Genomic DNA, 15,140 nt, shown 5'->3' with positions numbered 1-15,140 from the left:
TGTAGCCTCCCATAAAGTTAATTTGGGACGTGGCTCAGAAGCCTCCCAGCAAAGTCTTAACGTCTTGGGGAGAAGCATTTGGGGCATTCGCTCTAGCGAGCTAAGGTCATTTTGTATAAACTCCAAAGAGTCATTCATTAAAATTAAATGTTTGCCCTCACCTCAGCCCTTTTTTTAAATGCCGCCGACCCTGCCTCTTCCATCTTGGTCTCAGCGACAGGGGTTACATTCGTAAAATATATAAAGAAAAATATAAGGGTTACTTGACTTGGTGACCATATAGTGCACTCCGACAGCTGGCCGCGCATATTTTCACCATGAATACCCCTTACTAAAAGTAAATCATTGGGTAAAGATAGCTGGAACGTGACAAGAGTCCAGCAGGGCGCACGATGCCACATGTGGAAGAGAAGCCGGCAGGCGCACCCGGCAGAGTCTCCAGCTTGATCACCAGGCGCTCAGGAACTCTGAGGTAGATGGGAACAGAATGCGAACGCGTTCACACTTGGGACTGCACCGGAATGCGAACTCCTGCAGGCAGAATGCCTTAGGGCTAGGAAGGACAGTTGACTCTCAAATTGTGGAGTTCCAGTACAAAGCTCCCCAAATTCAGGGAAGCCTGTTTTTCTCCTTCTGTTATATCCTGACAGGCCATCCTCTATCACAAAAAGTAGAATTTCATCCCTAGAGTCTTGAGTTGTGGCACATGTACCTCCTTGTCCATTCCTAGTTCCTTTCCCGGCAATTGACAAAGTTCAATGGCTACAAGCCACGTGCTCTGTTTGGCCAGTCCAAAAAAGGCAAACAAGAGTTTATAAAGTTGTCTAAGGGTCTCTCCCATCTGGTAGGTCGAGGAAGATTGACTGCTAGAGAGTTCAAAGATCAGCCATGGAGATCTAAAAACAGAGGCGGGAGGACTTCCAGGACGCACTTCTGTCCCTGGAGTAAACCGATCCGTTCGGGTTCATACCAAAGGGAGCTGAGGGAGCGGCTGCTTCAGGATGCTCCCGGACTGGAAGGAGCGATCGCAGGGTCCTCCTCTGACTGGCTCAGAGGCTCTAGGCAGGCCTTTCCAGACACAGAGAGGCCAGACACCCTTGGAATCTGATGTCACCGAGTTTTAAGAGACTCACACATGAAATAGCAGCACTTCCTGGGCTTTGATACTGAAGCAAGTCCGTCCCCACTGCACCAAAAAAAGTCTTAAACTTCATTGGATTTGTTTGTTCTTTTGGTCATTCCCCCCCACCCAGAAAATGAAAAAAAAAACACAGAATTATAAATAATTGGGCATCAGTATATACATATTTAAATAATTAATTTAAATATCTTACACCTCTTTTTGCAAACAGTTCTCCATGGAGAGAAAGTGCTCCTCCTGAGGGGTGGGGTGTGCTTCCGAGGCTGAGGCAAGGCTCCGGAGGGTCACAGTCTAGGAAGGAAGTGGGTTACCTTCATGGTAGGTGACACTCGGTTCCCTTTCTTGGTCCGCCCGTTCTTACTGAGGGCCATGAACATGCCGGGGTGTGCGTAGGATTCGTAAGCGTTGTAATTGTTGGGCAGAAGAATCTCTCTGAATTTACACTCGTCGGTAAAGAAAGGCTAAGAAAGAGGACACAGGGTGAGCTAGGGACCTGTTGCAGCAGGGCCCAAGAGGTCTTTCTAGGCAGGGTGTCAAGTCTGTCTGTCCCAGGCTTCAAGGAGTTGTTAAGCCCACGCTAGGCGGAGCACAGCTCACCTGCCCTGTCCCCATCAATCTAGTATCTCCTGCCGCGCGCGTGTTCTGCCTGTTGGGACTCATCTCCGTTGGATCCGCCTCTCTCCTAGGTTGCGTTAAGTACCCACGTACGGCTGGCAGAAATAGGGTGGGGCAGTCCCTTTGGTCTGGAAATGCAAGCTGCTTCTGGCTATTTTGGCTGAAAACCTCGAGACCCGGTAACCAGACACAAGTGCGTGCGTGTGGGTGGGGTGTGGGTTTTACAATCCTGCTAGCCCTGTACAATGTCTCCAGCAGGTGCCCAGCAAGAACCCCCGGGTACTTACCACACCGAAGAGCTTGCCCCTGCTGCTCATGGCCACGAAGAAGCGGCTGGCCACTCCGAAGATGCTCACCACGCCCCGCTGCACCGGGGAGAGCTCCAGAAGGCCTAGGGTGGGAGTGGGGGCGCAAGTCAGAAAAGCGTAGGTGACCCTGGGCCCACACAGACCGTCCACCTGTGAACCTCTGGAGACCTCGATGCTGGGGAGAGTGGAGGTGAAAAACTCGGGGTCCCTAGCGCAAGCATTAAGAGCTGGTAGCCCCCAAGGCTGGCCTCAGTCTGGGCACTTGTCCCGGGCTCCCGTGGGTGCGAACGGGCGAAGGCGCTGGAATTCGCGGCCCCGGGAGCCCAGGCTTCCGAAGGCGGGAGGCGGGGCCCGGCCGGCTGGTGCGCTCCCGGTCCTCGGGTCCTAAGGGACGGAGCTTGAGCGGCACAGTTCCCGGGTCTGCTGCTCGGGTCCTTAACCCTCCCAGCACGCCCCGCACTTACTGTCGCCGGTGTCTGCGTGCACGCCGCCGATGCGGCCGTCGGGCAGCACCTGCAGGTGGAATCCGATGCCCACGTTGCAGTAGAGCCGCCGCAGTCTTTTGAGGCCCAGCAGGTAGTCCCCTGCGCCGCTGCGGACCGCCGCTTGCGGGGGTTGCGCGGCCACCGGCAGGCGCGCCAGCGAGCGGGCCACCAGGCCATCCCAGCCGCGCCCCAGTTCGACTGGCCGCGTGCCGTTGGGTGCGGCGGCCCCTCGACCCACCAGGGCCACCAGCAGGGCCACCAGGACCCTGGGCAGCAGTGTCCCCGTGGCTGGCCCGCGCTTAGCCATCCCGGCCCGCGGGCCGTGCGTGCGCTCGAGCGACGGGCCGTGAGTCCGGCGAATGCTGCGCGACGGTCGAGGCTACGGGAACAAACGGGCCTGCAACGGTGGCGGGACAGTCCTCCGCGCGCCCAGCCCCGCCGAGCAGCGGTATATATAGCCGGCGCCCCCTCCTACTCGCTGGCCCGCGGGGCGTCGGTCGACTGGGAGCCGGGGCGCAGGCCGCCTGCCAATCACCGCCGGGGAAGGAGGCGCGGACCGGGTGGTGCTTACTGTCACCTGGAAAGACCCCAGCCCCTAGCTTTTGGCTCCGCCCAGCACTCGAACCTGTTAGTCCCGCCCCTCGGCTCTTTGCTCCACGAGGCATCTCTCCGTCCTGCCTCCTTGCGCGAGGACCTTTGGGGACCCGCCAGAATCTGGATCCTTTCTGGTGCGCCAAGGATTGACCTGGACTGAGGGTGGGAAGTAGCCTAGCCACACTGTAGTTTAGCTATCGGGGTAAACTCCCAGGGCGGCACGATCGATGGGGAACCAAGTCTAGGATGGTCCCAGAACCTTGGAAGTTTCCAGGTCTGCCAAGTAGAGGGTCGAAGCCCGAGCAGCAACCACGGAGTGGGCGCTTCTAAGTGAAATCGAGTTAAGGTCATCTGGGGATAAGTTAGCCCAGACTTGTGCTCCCCTCCCAGGCACCTCAAGGCAAGGACAGAATGACAACTGGCGGGACATTGGACTCTTGGAGTCATCAGTTCCCTCCCTCCAATTCCAAAACAAGGATTTTCGGGTGTGGAGGCCAGACTTTCCCAACCCGGTAGCACTCCAACCCTGAAGGGCTCTGGAAAGGTCCCTTCCCCCATCAGTACCCCCCCACCCCCGCTGTGGCCATTATGGCTTGATGGGGCTTACTGGGCAGAGCTCTGGTAATGCGCACCTAGGTGTGAATGTCCCTGTTCTGTGTTCTGTGGTAGCTGAGGAGCCTGGAGCCAGCAGGTGACCAGGCTGCAAAGCCGAGGGCTCAGAGCCTGCTACACCCCTGACCTCACAAGCAGTGATTGCCACCAGAGCCTTCTCAGGGGGCAGTGGTTTCCTCCTACCCTCGGTCCCTGGGCTTGCACCAATCTTTCCTGGACCTTATTCAGAACGCCAAAGGGAATGGAGCCAGGTCCTGAGATTACCTAGTCCTTAGTGGGGGGTTACACCGTGTCTCCAAATCCCTTGATGAGGCATCTTGATGCACTTGGTAGCCTGGGATCTCTGGGGCCTCCAGTGGCCTATAGAGCTGCTGCTGGCCTTTCGGGCTCCCGCCCCACACACATCTCTTCCTACCTACGGGTCCCCAATTTCCTTGCCGGCCTTGGTCTGAGCACTCCTGGGTGCTCTCTGATCAGACCTAGGTCATTGCCCTGTACTAAGGCTGCTGCTGCTGGTGAGCAGGTTCCCCACCCCCACCTCAATCTGGAGATGCATCCGTGACTCTGTGACACTACAGGAGGAGTCGCTGGCTACCTCACTTTCTGGGTGCTCTTGATAGCAGAGACAAGGGGGGCGGGGCTAGGATTGGACACTATCATCCAACTGCGCTGGGGTCGGGTGCTTGCATCTGGCTGTGGCTCCAAAACCTACAGTAACTGCTGCAGGCCCCTTACCCTCCGTGTTCATCAGTGTCAGGGAGAATATGGAAGCATGGGTAAGGTAAGAGCCCCATGGACTGAGCCCAGCCTGTCATCATACCCTGATGTTATACTTGTCCAGCTTCCCTCCCTTTCCCTAGAAGGAAGATCCAGAGATCTTCTGGCCATGACTCCTGCTTACCTACCCTAGGGTCGCATCCTCCAGGATGCCTGTGTGCCTCTACTCCTCCTGCTTAGCCTGCCCTAGGGTAGCATCCTCCAGGATGCCTGTGTGCCTCTACTCCTGCTTACCTGCCCTAGGGTAGCATCCTCCAGGATGCCTGTGTGCCTCTACTCCTCCTGCTTAGCCTGCCCTAGGGTAGCATCCTCCAGGATGCCTGTGTGCCTCTACTCAGTCCATTTGCTGCCAATTCGCAGCTTTTAAGAGTCTTACTGGGGTCAGGCTTGGCAGTCTACACCTTTAATCCTAGCACTCAGAAAGCAGAGGCAGGTGCATCTCTGAGTCTGAAGCCAGCCTGGTTATATTGTGAGTTCCAATCCAGCCTGAGCTACAGAATTCTCAAAGGGAAAAAAACAATCACTACAAAAGTCTTCATTTATTATGTGTCCCTGTCCTTTGATATTGTCACCATCATGGTGTGACCAGTCTGGGCCTATCTCCAGAACTTGAGACACAGTAGGTGTTCAACGGTGCTTGTGGATCAGTAACTACTGGCTAAGCCAGGCCTGGAGCAACTCTTCTAGTAAATGCTGGGCTCAGTGCTAAAGCTTCTAAGTGTCTGGGACAGACAGAATGGAGTCAGGTGACTTTAGCTTAGATGAGTTCAGGCCCTGAGCTGCCCTGCCACAACTCTGAATGTCTAGTCTATCACAAATTTGGGACATAGGAAGATCTTGAAGCCACCAACTCTGGGTTCAAGTCCTGCCTCTAGTCTGTTGGTCACAAGTGACCTTTCACTTACAGATTGCTCCCCGTGTCCCAGTCTACAAAATGAGCTGAAGCTGTGAGCTGTGGATGTGACTCATTTGGTAGCATGTCTATCTGCCACGCGTGAAGCCCCAGATTCCAGCACTGATGACCCAGGCGTGGCGTGATGGTGCTCACCTACAATCCCACCTCTAGGGAGATCGAAGCAGGAAACCAGAAGTTCAAGGTCATCCTCAGCTACAAAGAGGGTTGAGGACCAACGCAGGCTACAGGGTGCCAGCAGAGGCAGAAGGGAGTCCTTTGAGAAGAGGCTGAGCAAAGTCTGGAGTGGAGTGACTCCCATAGGACTGGGCTGACAGCACGCGCTGGTCTCAGAGAAAAAGCCAAGGCCCCGTTGAAAGTCTACACACAAATCACACTGCAGTAGGCTGTGAGTGGAGGCTAATGGGTGAGCGGGTGCGGATGGGACAAGGCTCTGCACTGAAGCACACAGTCAAGGCTCAGACCAACGACCCTCAGAGTGTGACCTTGCATGACCTGTGTTTTCAAAAGTCCCTGTGCCATTCCCTTGAATAGCCACTTCTCCCTGGGAACAGCACTTCACCTTGCAGCCAGTTTAGCTGTTAAGAGTTCAGCAGCTTCGTCGTCATAAGAATAAAAATGCATGAAAATTGGGTTCTAGGCCCGAGTGGGGGGAGGAGGCTCTCCTCAAGGGCCCAGGGTAAGCTTTACAAATCACAGCAAGGCTTTCCCGATTTAAATCCATCTTCTGGCCTCAGCAATCCCTTTATGCAGATGGGTGGGGGGTGGGGGAGACCTGGCAGGTGGGTCTGCCCAGCCTCCAAGAAGGTGACACTTACAGGCCTCCAGAGTAAGAAGGAGGTCGGCTAATATTTTCCTTAAAAAACAAAACAAAACAAAAAAACATAAAATTGTCTGAGCTTGGTGGCACACGCCTTTAATCCCAGAACTCAGCGGGCAGAAGCAGGAGGATCTCTGTGAGGCCAGTCTTAGAGTTTCAGGCTAGCCAAGGCTACACAGGGAGACTCTGTCTTTAAAAAAGAGGATTGCCCTCCAGATAAAGACGCAGTGCACGACCCTGGGCCTGACTGTCTAACTTCAAATCCAGGAATCCGCTTGGTAGAAGGAGAGAAGTGACTCTCACTGCTGGGCTGCCTCCCCACCATCCAGCTCCCCAGACTGAAACTCTTTCCCCTTAAATGCTGACTCATCCTCTCCCCTCCCCCTTGAGCCCACATCCTGTGGAGCCTAGACTCTAGGGACAAGCCATCAGCCTAGCTGCGTGGGGCCCTTTGTGCCGGGCCTGGCTCACCGCTTGGAATTTATTCAATGTATTCAGCAGGTACAGCTGCAGTCGTGCCTGGATTCCCTTCCTTTTGAAGACTAAATAATATTCCATCACTAAGGGACCGTGTTTTGTCCCCCCTCCTTGTCTGTCTGTGGACCCTTGGGCGTCTATCCTGGGGCTGCTATGATATACTGTACCACTACCCCCCCACAACCCCCCCCCCCAAAGGGCACACACTTATCTGACTCCAGCCCTTCCCTGGATTGCTGGGTTACATGGTAATTCTACACTGACGTTTTAGGGGCACTGCTGTCCTTTTCAGGCACTATCCTTAGCAATACGGGGGATTGATCCCACGATGTCATACTGTGAGGCCAATACCCTGCTTCTGAGCAACAGCCTCAGTCCATTTCAGATTTTAAAAAAGATTTTTTTAAATTTTTATTTTATATATATGAGTATTTTGCTTATATGTATGTCTTATGTATGTGTGCTACATGCATGCACAATCCGTGAAGGCCAGAAGAGGAAATCAGATCCCCTCGAACCGGAGCTACAGACAGTTGTGAGCTGCCACATGGATGATAGGAACTGAACCCCAGTCCTCTGCAAGAGCACTAAGTTCTCTTAGCCACTGAGCTGCTTCCCCAGTCCCTGTTTCAGTTTTTTTTTTTTTTAATTATTCCAGGCCTGGTGGCACACATCTTTAATTCCAGCACTTATGAGGCAGAGACAGGTGGAACTCTGAGTTTGAGACCTCCCTCGTCTACACAGGGAGTTCCAGGTCAGCAGGCGGTACACAGTGAGACCCAGTCTTAGATTTACTTAGTGATTTACTTATTTATTAGTGTGTGTGTGTGTGTGTGTGTGTGGTGTGCACGTGTGCGCTGTGCATGTGGAGGTCTGAGGTTAATTTTCCAGAAGTTGGTTTGGTTCCAGGGATTGAACGCAGTTTGTCAGGCTTGGCGGCAAGCCACCTTTACAGCCCTTCAGGGGTCCCCACGTCCCCACGTCTCCACGTGGAGCAGGCTGACCTTGACTTTATCGCCTTAGCGTGGCTAAGAGCATTTTTAAAAAGGTATCCTGAGGTTGGGGCTGTAGCTCAGTTGGTAGAATGCTTGCCTAGCACACAGGAGGCCCTGGGTTCAAGCCCCAGGACCAGGACAACACAAGGTTGGGCGTGGTGGTGCTAGCCCGTGGCCACAGTATTTAAGAGGTGGCGGCAGGCAGAACTGAAGTTCAAGGTTATCCCTCCCTACGTACAGAGCTTGAGACCAGCCTGGTTACGGGAGACTTTGTCTAAATAAACAAAGTCACCTTTATTTCTCGGCAACCACAATTCTAGACTCCTGGAGGCAACCACAATTCTAGACTCCTGGAACTCTCTCTCTCTCTCTCTCTCTCTCTCTCTCTCTCTCTCTCTCTCTCTCTCTCTCTCTGTGTGTGTGTGTGTGTGTGTTTCTTTCTTTATGTAGTCCTTCCTGTCCTGGAAATCACTCTGTAGACCAGTCTGGCTCCACAGAGATCCACCTGCCTCTGCATTCCAAGTACTGGGATTTAAGGTGTGCTCCATTGCCACCTGCTGCTTATGGAGGTCTTGTGTTCAGAAATTGCCTTATGTTTCTCTGCTCTTTTTTTTGCCTTGGAGCTAGTCCCACCAGGTCTGGAGATAGACTATAGCAGCTCCTAGAGTTGCAGCTCAGTAAAGCAGAGTCTCTCTGGAGCAAGTGTGGGGATCCTGCCCACGTGAGAAGTGGGTGGTATCCAAAAGAAGGCCTCAGTTTCTTCACCTGTCAGATAGTGATGTTGAACCTGCCACTCTGGAGACTTCTCGGAGGTCTACATGGGTCCATCTGTGCTCGGTTCTAGAAAGGACGGGATACCAGAGATGCAGACACACTACTACCTTGCCAGTATGTGGTGTCTGGGCCACGTGACCCCAGTCTTCCCTCCTGCCTGGCCTGCTGCCTTGCTGGCTAGCCACGGTTACCTGGCTGTCTGACCCTCTGGGTTCTGATCTGCCTTCTGCGTTGCACCTTCCCCACTGGCTGAGGACCAGGTGACGGGCGCTCTGAAGCCCTCTTCTCTGGGTAAGTTCATTGAGTTAGGTGTGAGTGGCTTAGCCAGGCTGACCACTACCTTTGCGTGACCAAACCCTGTCAGAGGTCATCTTATTGTCTCTGCGGCGGTTGTTCACTGCAGTGTACAGCACTGGGCAGCTGGCTCAAGGTTACAGAGACACTTAGTGACAGCGTAAGATTTAATTCTGCCCTGGGGTGCCTAAGGCAGGCTCCAGACCATTCTGTCCTTGTCCAGTTTCTTCTCCTGCGCTAATGATCTGAATCATGTTTGCTACTGAATATTAGGAACTCAAACTGTGCAGGCCTGAGTAGGGGTCAGGTTTCGTGAGGTGAACGATCACCAGGAGCCGCCTGCTCACTGGGAGCCCACAGATGTGACACCCAGTCCTCCTATCCCTCAGCAAATCAAAGACACGAAAGCCAGAGACTCTGCACGGCTTGAGGGAGGGACACCTTTCCCCACCATCCCCCACCCCCATCCTCAGAAAATAGTAGTAAGCAAGGCCAGGAGAAAGCCAAGATCTTCTGCCCACCATCCACTCCCTTAGGTGGGACAAGTCATTGACAGTCCTGAGGAAGGGACACCTCAGAAAGACCCAGGACTGAGAAAGAGTGGCCTTCAGACAGTAGATGCTCCAGGTGTGGGGGCGTGCCAGGGCAGAAGTGGGGGTCGTGGGGGAGGTCTGGGAGAAGTGGGAGGAGTGGAGGGGGGGGTCTTTCCAAAGGAGATTTGTCGCTTGGATTCCTGGTCTCCATTTACCCCATGAATGTGTCTGGAAGTTTTCCAGGCCTCAAGTCCCCAACTGAGTCTCAGTGAGCAGAGGGACTGACTGCACTAGGAAGGCTGAGGGCAGCTAAGTAGGGGGTGGCACCCCTCTCTTAACAATCAAGGCTTGGTTTCTCCTGGAGACCCAAAGAATCCGCTCCTGGTACAGGCACAGGATGGGGGAAGAAGGAGTCTAGGCTTGTGTGTGTTGTGGAGGAGAGGCTAAGAGTGAGAACCCACCCACTCTTCTGCCCACAGCCTTGGGAGGCCTCAGAGGAATTACCACGGAGACGGTAAAAGGTCATTTTAAAGGTCAGACTTGGCCTCTGTGTGCCCCGCCCCCAGCCATGGATAGGATAGACTGAGCTCAAGGAAGGTTCTAGACAGGGCTCTTGCTGGGAGTGACATGTTGCCCCAAAAGGCTCTTTTGCCTTTCTCTTCCCCAAAGGGAGAAGGAAAAGGGGCAGGGAAAAAAATCTTTCCATTTCCCTGCCTGGCATGACTCCATTCCCCAGCCTAGAGGAACATTCACAGGTTCCAGGGCAAGAAACGATGATCTTCTAAATCTGGCAGAGACTCTGAGCAGACAAACTGGGCCCCAGTGCCTGTTCCTTCCCTGATGGGCTGTGTGGCTTTGGGGAAGTCACTTACCATCTCTGAGCCCCACAAGTTTACTGTGAAGTTGGAATGCTAATGATGTTTCCTGGTAGAGTTTTAGGAAATCTGTCATGAGACAGGTTGGTCCCCATCAAATGGAGACCTTATATGTGTGACTCAGTGGGCTTTTCTCCCTCCTGTCCTTCCTTTCTCTCTTTGAGTCAGAATCTTATGTTGTAGTTCAAACTGGCCTAGAACTTGCAGTAATTCTCCTGCCTCAGCCTCCTACCATACCAAGCATCCCTTGTACCTTTTAAAGCTGAAATTCAAATTTTATTGTCAATTATTATACACCCCATAACCTTTAGCACACCTCAAACACTGAAACTGTGAGAGATAATTCTTCCATAACTTTCATGACTCATCCAACTGTAGAGATGGAATTCAATGCAGTGATTTTTGGAACACTGAGAGGCTGAGCAGACAGCACTAGCATTGTATCTGTGCAGCTGTTACCTGTATGTGCATCATGTGTGTGCAGTGCTCTTTTAGGCCACAAGAGGGACCCACTGGGACTAGAGTTACAGACATTTGAGAGCCACTATGTGGGTGCTTGGAATTTAATCCAGGTCCTTTGTAAGAGCAGTAAGTGCTTTTAACCATTGAGCTACCCTCTCTAGAACTTTGTTCTTTTGTTTGTTTGAGACAGAGTCTCACTGAGTAGCTCTGGTTGTCCTGGATCTCACTCTGTAGACCAGACTGGCCTTGAACTCACAGAGACTCACCGTCTCTGCCTCCCTAGTGCTTGGATGAAAGGCGCAAGCCACTGAGCTTGTTTCTTCAGAACTTTTTAGTCTCTCTCTCTCTCTCTCTCTCTTTCTCACACACACACACACACAAACACACACATAAATACACACCACAGTGCTTATGTGGAACTGTGGAGGTCAGAGGTCAGCTTTGGGGGTCAGTTCTTGCCTTCTGCCATATGGGTTTAAGGAATCAAACTCAGGTCTTGGTAGAGAGTATGTTTACTGGCTGAGCCACCTCACTAACCCTATCTATCTATCTATCTATCTATCTATCTATCTATCTATCTATCTATCTATCTATCGAATCTCACTCTGGACCAGGCTGGCCTTGAACTCTGGAGAGTTCTGCCCATAGGTACTAGCCACCACGCCTGTTTTTGTGGTGCTGGGTGTGGTATTAGGGAAGAGCTCCACCGGCCCTCTGCTCTTCAATTAACTAATTTCCCCTGTGCAGGGACTTGAGCCTCTTTTGATTTGTTAACAGCTCAAAGGCTCCCTCCCTCCCCCAGGTGGCAAAGTTCCTGGTTTTGCCTTTCTTCCCCCTGGACTGGGTGCACGCACACTCTTGTGTGGGACCCATAAGCGAACACCAACTGTATCTGCCACTCCTCCCTGGGCCCTCCTGGACCCGAGTAGAGGGAAGGAGGTGGCTGATGGCCCTCTTTCGGTACAGTCCTTTCTGGGCTGTGTCTGTGGGTTCTGTATTAGGGTGTCTGCCAGCTGGAAGCTGCATAGAAGCTGGTCCAAACTGACTCCCTGCTCTTCTGGCTGCACTCAGCAGGGATGTGCCCGGAGGCTGCACCGCTTCTCACCGGTTCTCAGGGCTCTCCAGTCTGCCATGGTGTATGTTTGGAAGATACAGTCATTGGAAGAAAAAAAAGACCCCAGCAGGCTCTGATCCTCTGTTCCCCCAAGATATTAGAGGTGCTCTCCAAAGCCACGGTTACTATTCAGGGCTACCTTGGGTCTGAGTGAACTGGGAGGGTCCTCCTTGTCCTAGTGTTTGGTGCCCCAGGGCCTTTGCACCTGAGCTCAGGTCAACCTTTCTTTTGTTAATTGGAAGAAAGTAGCTGAGAAAGGGAATGTGGAGAAAGGGGAACTCCTAGGCCCTTAGCCATTCTCTCCAGAGCCCCTCAGGGTGCGAAACTGTTCCCTCTCCTGACAGTAGGAGGTGTGGGCCGAGCTCAGCTGACTGCAGGTGGGGCCTGGGAACCTTCCTTTCCTGGCTTCACTCCACCTCAGCCTGTGGGGAAAGACTGGTCTGCCCTTGGGTCAGGCTCATCCCAAGGGGACCACAACAGGTCTGTGAGAGCACTTTGGGGCAGGGTTGGGTGCAAAGTTCACAAGAGCTCTTCTGGGACAGGGCTGAGTGTCCTGTGGGGGGGCTTCGAGTGGCTCTAGGTCACCTGCCTGTCCCCCTACTTTTGCCTCTTGTACCTAGTCCCAGGAGCAGCCCCAAAGGCCAAGTATGTTCACAGGCTATGGGAGGAGGGTTCCCTGACACCTGTTCCTCCAGGGTCTCAGTTTACCTGGTGATCTGCCAGCTAGCTGGGAGACTCTCTGGATAAAAACAGGGGAGATTGCCTCACTGACAGACCATCCCACATGACTCTACCATACAGGGCAGAGTGTCTCTGCTGGCTCACTGATGGGAACCCCATCTTCTCATTCACCCTCCTCATAGCCGTCGGTGGGCAATGACTTGCCTCTCTTCAACAGGAGGGAGCGAAGCTCAGTGGGAGGGAACACCTGTGAGTATCAGGGCCAGTCTGGTATCTTGGAGGCAGGATCTGAGTAAATTTGGCAAAGTGGGGCCTTACTGAGCCACAAGTGTTCTGGAGAAGTCCCTCTGGAGAGCTACAGAGATGATAGATAGGTCTGCAGTTACCTCTGGAGAGCTACAGACACAGGGCTGTAGTTACCTCTGGAGAGCTACAGACACAGGGCTGTAGTTACCTCTGGAGCCTACAGACACAGGGCTGTAGTTACCTTTGGAGAGCTACAGACACAGGGCTGTAGTTACCTCTGGAGCCTACAGACACAGGGCTGTAGTTACCTTTGGAGAGCTACAGACACAGGGCTGTAGTTACCTCTGGAGCCTACAGACACAGGGCTGTAGTTACCTTTGGAGAGCTACAGACACAGGGCTGTAGTTACCTCTGGAGAGCTACAGACACAGGGCTGTAGTTACCTCTGGAGCCTACAGACACAGGGCTGTAGTTAACTGTTCTAAGGCTCTTGCAGAACCCAGGTCAGGGTCCCAGTACCTACACTAGATGACAGCTCACAACTGTCATTCTCTCTGTCCGCTCACCACTGACAGTGGCTGCAGCTCCAGGGACTCCAGCTATCTCTTCTGGACTCCGAGGGCACCTCCACTCACACATGCGCACACATATAGGTATTTTTTTTTTTAAATATCTAACTTGATGCAGTGGCCTATACCTTTAATTCCAGCACCCAGGCGACAGAGCCAGGAGGACCTCTGTGGTTGCAGGCGGTCTACACTGTGAGATCCTGTCTGACAGAAACAAAGACAACTTTTTTTTTTTTTTTTAGAAAAAAAATTTTCAGAACCTGGCTTCTTGCCAGGTCCTGGGTACCCACAGTCCTGCCTTCACTGGAACCAAGGGGCCTTGCTAGGTGACAGACACTCTATCTCACACCTTGAGTGAGACCCTGACCCCTCGGTCCTCCTCAGGGAAGGGGTTACATTCTCATTTCACCATAATCTAGAAAGAAGGGGAACCACCTAGGTCCCCTGAAGCCTGGGACTGCTAAGGACCCCTGGCCCAATCACTGCTTTGAGGCCAGTTCCTTGGATTCTCAGGACCTGGCCAGCCCTCCTCAGCTTCCTCCTCCCTGATGTCAGCCTGCAGAGCTAGGGACACTGGCCCTGTGAGGCAGTCCAAAGGCCATTCCTGGGCCCCTGGCCTGGGTGACAAGCGGCCTCTGCCGCCTGCTTGCTGATAGGCCACACGCCTGTTCTAAGCCTGCATGCGATGCCGTCTAAGCCAGGGCAGACCCGGCTGCTATTTTGGGGTCTTCTTTCAACTATTTTGGCAAAGACCAAATGGCAGCCTCCTTTAAAATAGCTGCTCCGAGCACAGGGGTCACCCCCCCGGGAACCAGGTTGCCCAGGCCGGATGGCTTCTCAGCCGCTCATTTGAGTTAAATACAGACCCGGCATCTGGAGCTCTGAGCCACTCATGGAAATCCTAACAGCAAAACCTTTGCAAACCGAAATAAAGCCTTGCTGGCCCTGATAGCTCTCAGAGGAGTCTTGGCCATACAGATGCTCCTGTGTCCTTGGGAAACCACCCGGAGGGGGGGGGCAGCTGGAGGAGGTGTCCAGAATATAAGGAGACTTGTCTCTAGCCTACAAGTTGATGACATGTGTGGGTCCCTTGCATAGTTCTGTGAACAAATATGTCTTGTTCAGAGATGGACCAGGACCCCCTGAGATCAGAGAGTCCTAGAAAGAGCAAGCCAGGCTCCCCCAAGGCACCATCACTCCAACTAAGGCTGTAGAATTTGCTAAGATGTCAATCACTGCTGACCTGGTCCTGGACACTGCCCATCTGTCCCCTAGGCTGCCTCCTTTAGTGAAGATAGTGGCATGGCCCATGATGCTCTCTTCCTTATATTCTGGCCCTTTCATGATCTGTCCACACATGTGGGACTGATCTAGGGCAAGCATGGGCTTTTGGAGCCCTGCTTGAGCTCTGTGAACCTCCAAAAGGCCCCCAGGGTGTCAGTGGGTTGGGACAGCCACCTACCCATGAGGAGGCCTGAGATTATTGTCTTTTGTGTCTTGGGCCTGCTATGGTATCAGGCCAAGAATTTGGGGAACATTTGACTCAACGTTCCCCTAGCCATTCAGCAAAAGTTGGCTGCTCCGCTATTTATTTAATTTAAAAAATTTTATTTTATTATTTTTATTTATAGTCTATGTATGTGTGTGCATTTGTGTGGGTGTATGTGTACATGTGCACTTGTGTTCAGCTGCCTGCACAGGCCAGAAGGTGTTGGATTCCCTGGATCTGGAGTTATAGGTAACTGAGCTGTTCAACCTTGGTGCTAGGAACTCTTGGCCCTTTTAACCACAGAGCCTCTCTCCAGCACCTCCCTGGCCCAGCTTTTCAATTTAAAGACAGAGTCTCAAGTAGCCC

At 53.0% G+C, this 15,140-nt stretch overlaps 1 protein-coding gene across 1 annotated transcript; it reads right to left on the bottom strand.

Annotated features, from left to right (window-relative positions):
- Positions 1 to 1,425: 1,425 nt before the first annotated feature.
- On the bottom strand, positions 1,426 to 2,856 carry Fgf4 (fibroblast growth factor 4). The gene is made up of 3 exons (XM_050136524.1): positions 2,529 to 2,856; positions 2,044 to 2,147; positions 1,426 to 1,602 (listed from the first exon to the last, which is right to left on the bottom strand). The coding sequence occupies exons 1-3, from the start codon at positions 2,854 to 2,856 to the stop codon at positions 1,426 to 1,428; spliced, it is 609 nt and encodes a 202-aa protein (XP_049992481.1).
- Positions 2,857 to 15,140: the final 12,284 nt, after the last annotated feature.

Source organism: Alexandromys fortis, unplaced genomic scaffold, assembly GCF_014885135.2.
Source record: "Alexandromys fortis isolate MF-2015 unplaced genomic scaffold, M_Fortis_MF-2015_v1.1 scaffold_3, whole genome shotgun sequence".
NCBI classification, from domain to species: Eukaryota; Metazoa; Chordata; class Mammalia; order Rodentia; family Cricetidae; genus Alexandromys; species Alexandromys fortis.
Note: the sequence above shows the minus strand (reverse complement) of the source record. Positions and strands in the feature narration are given on the sequence as shown.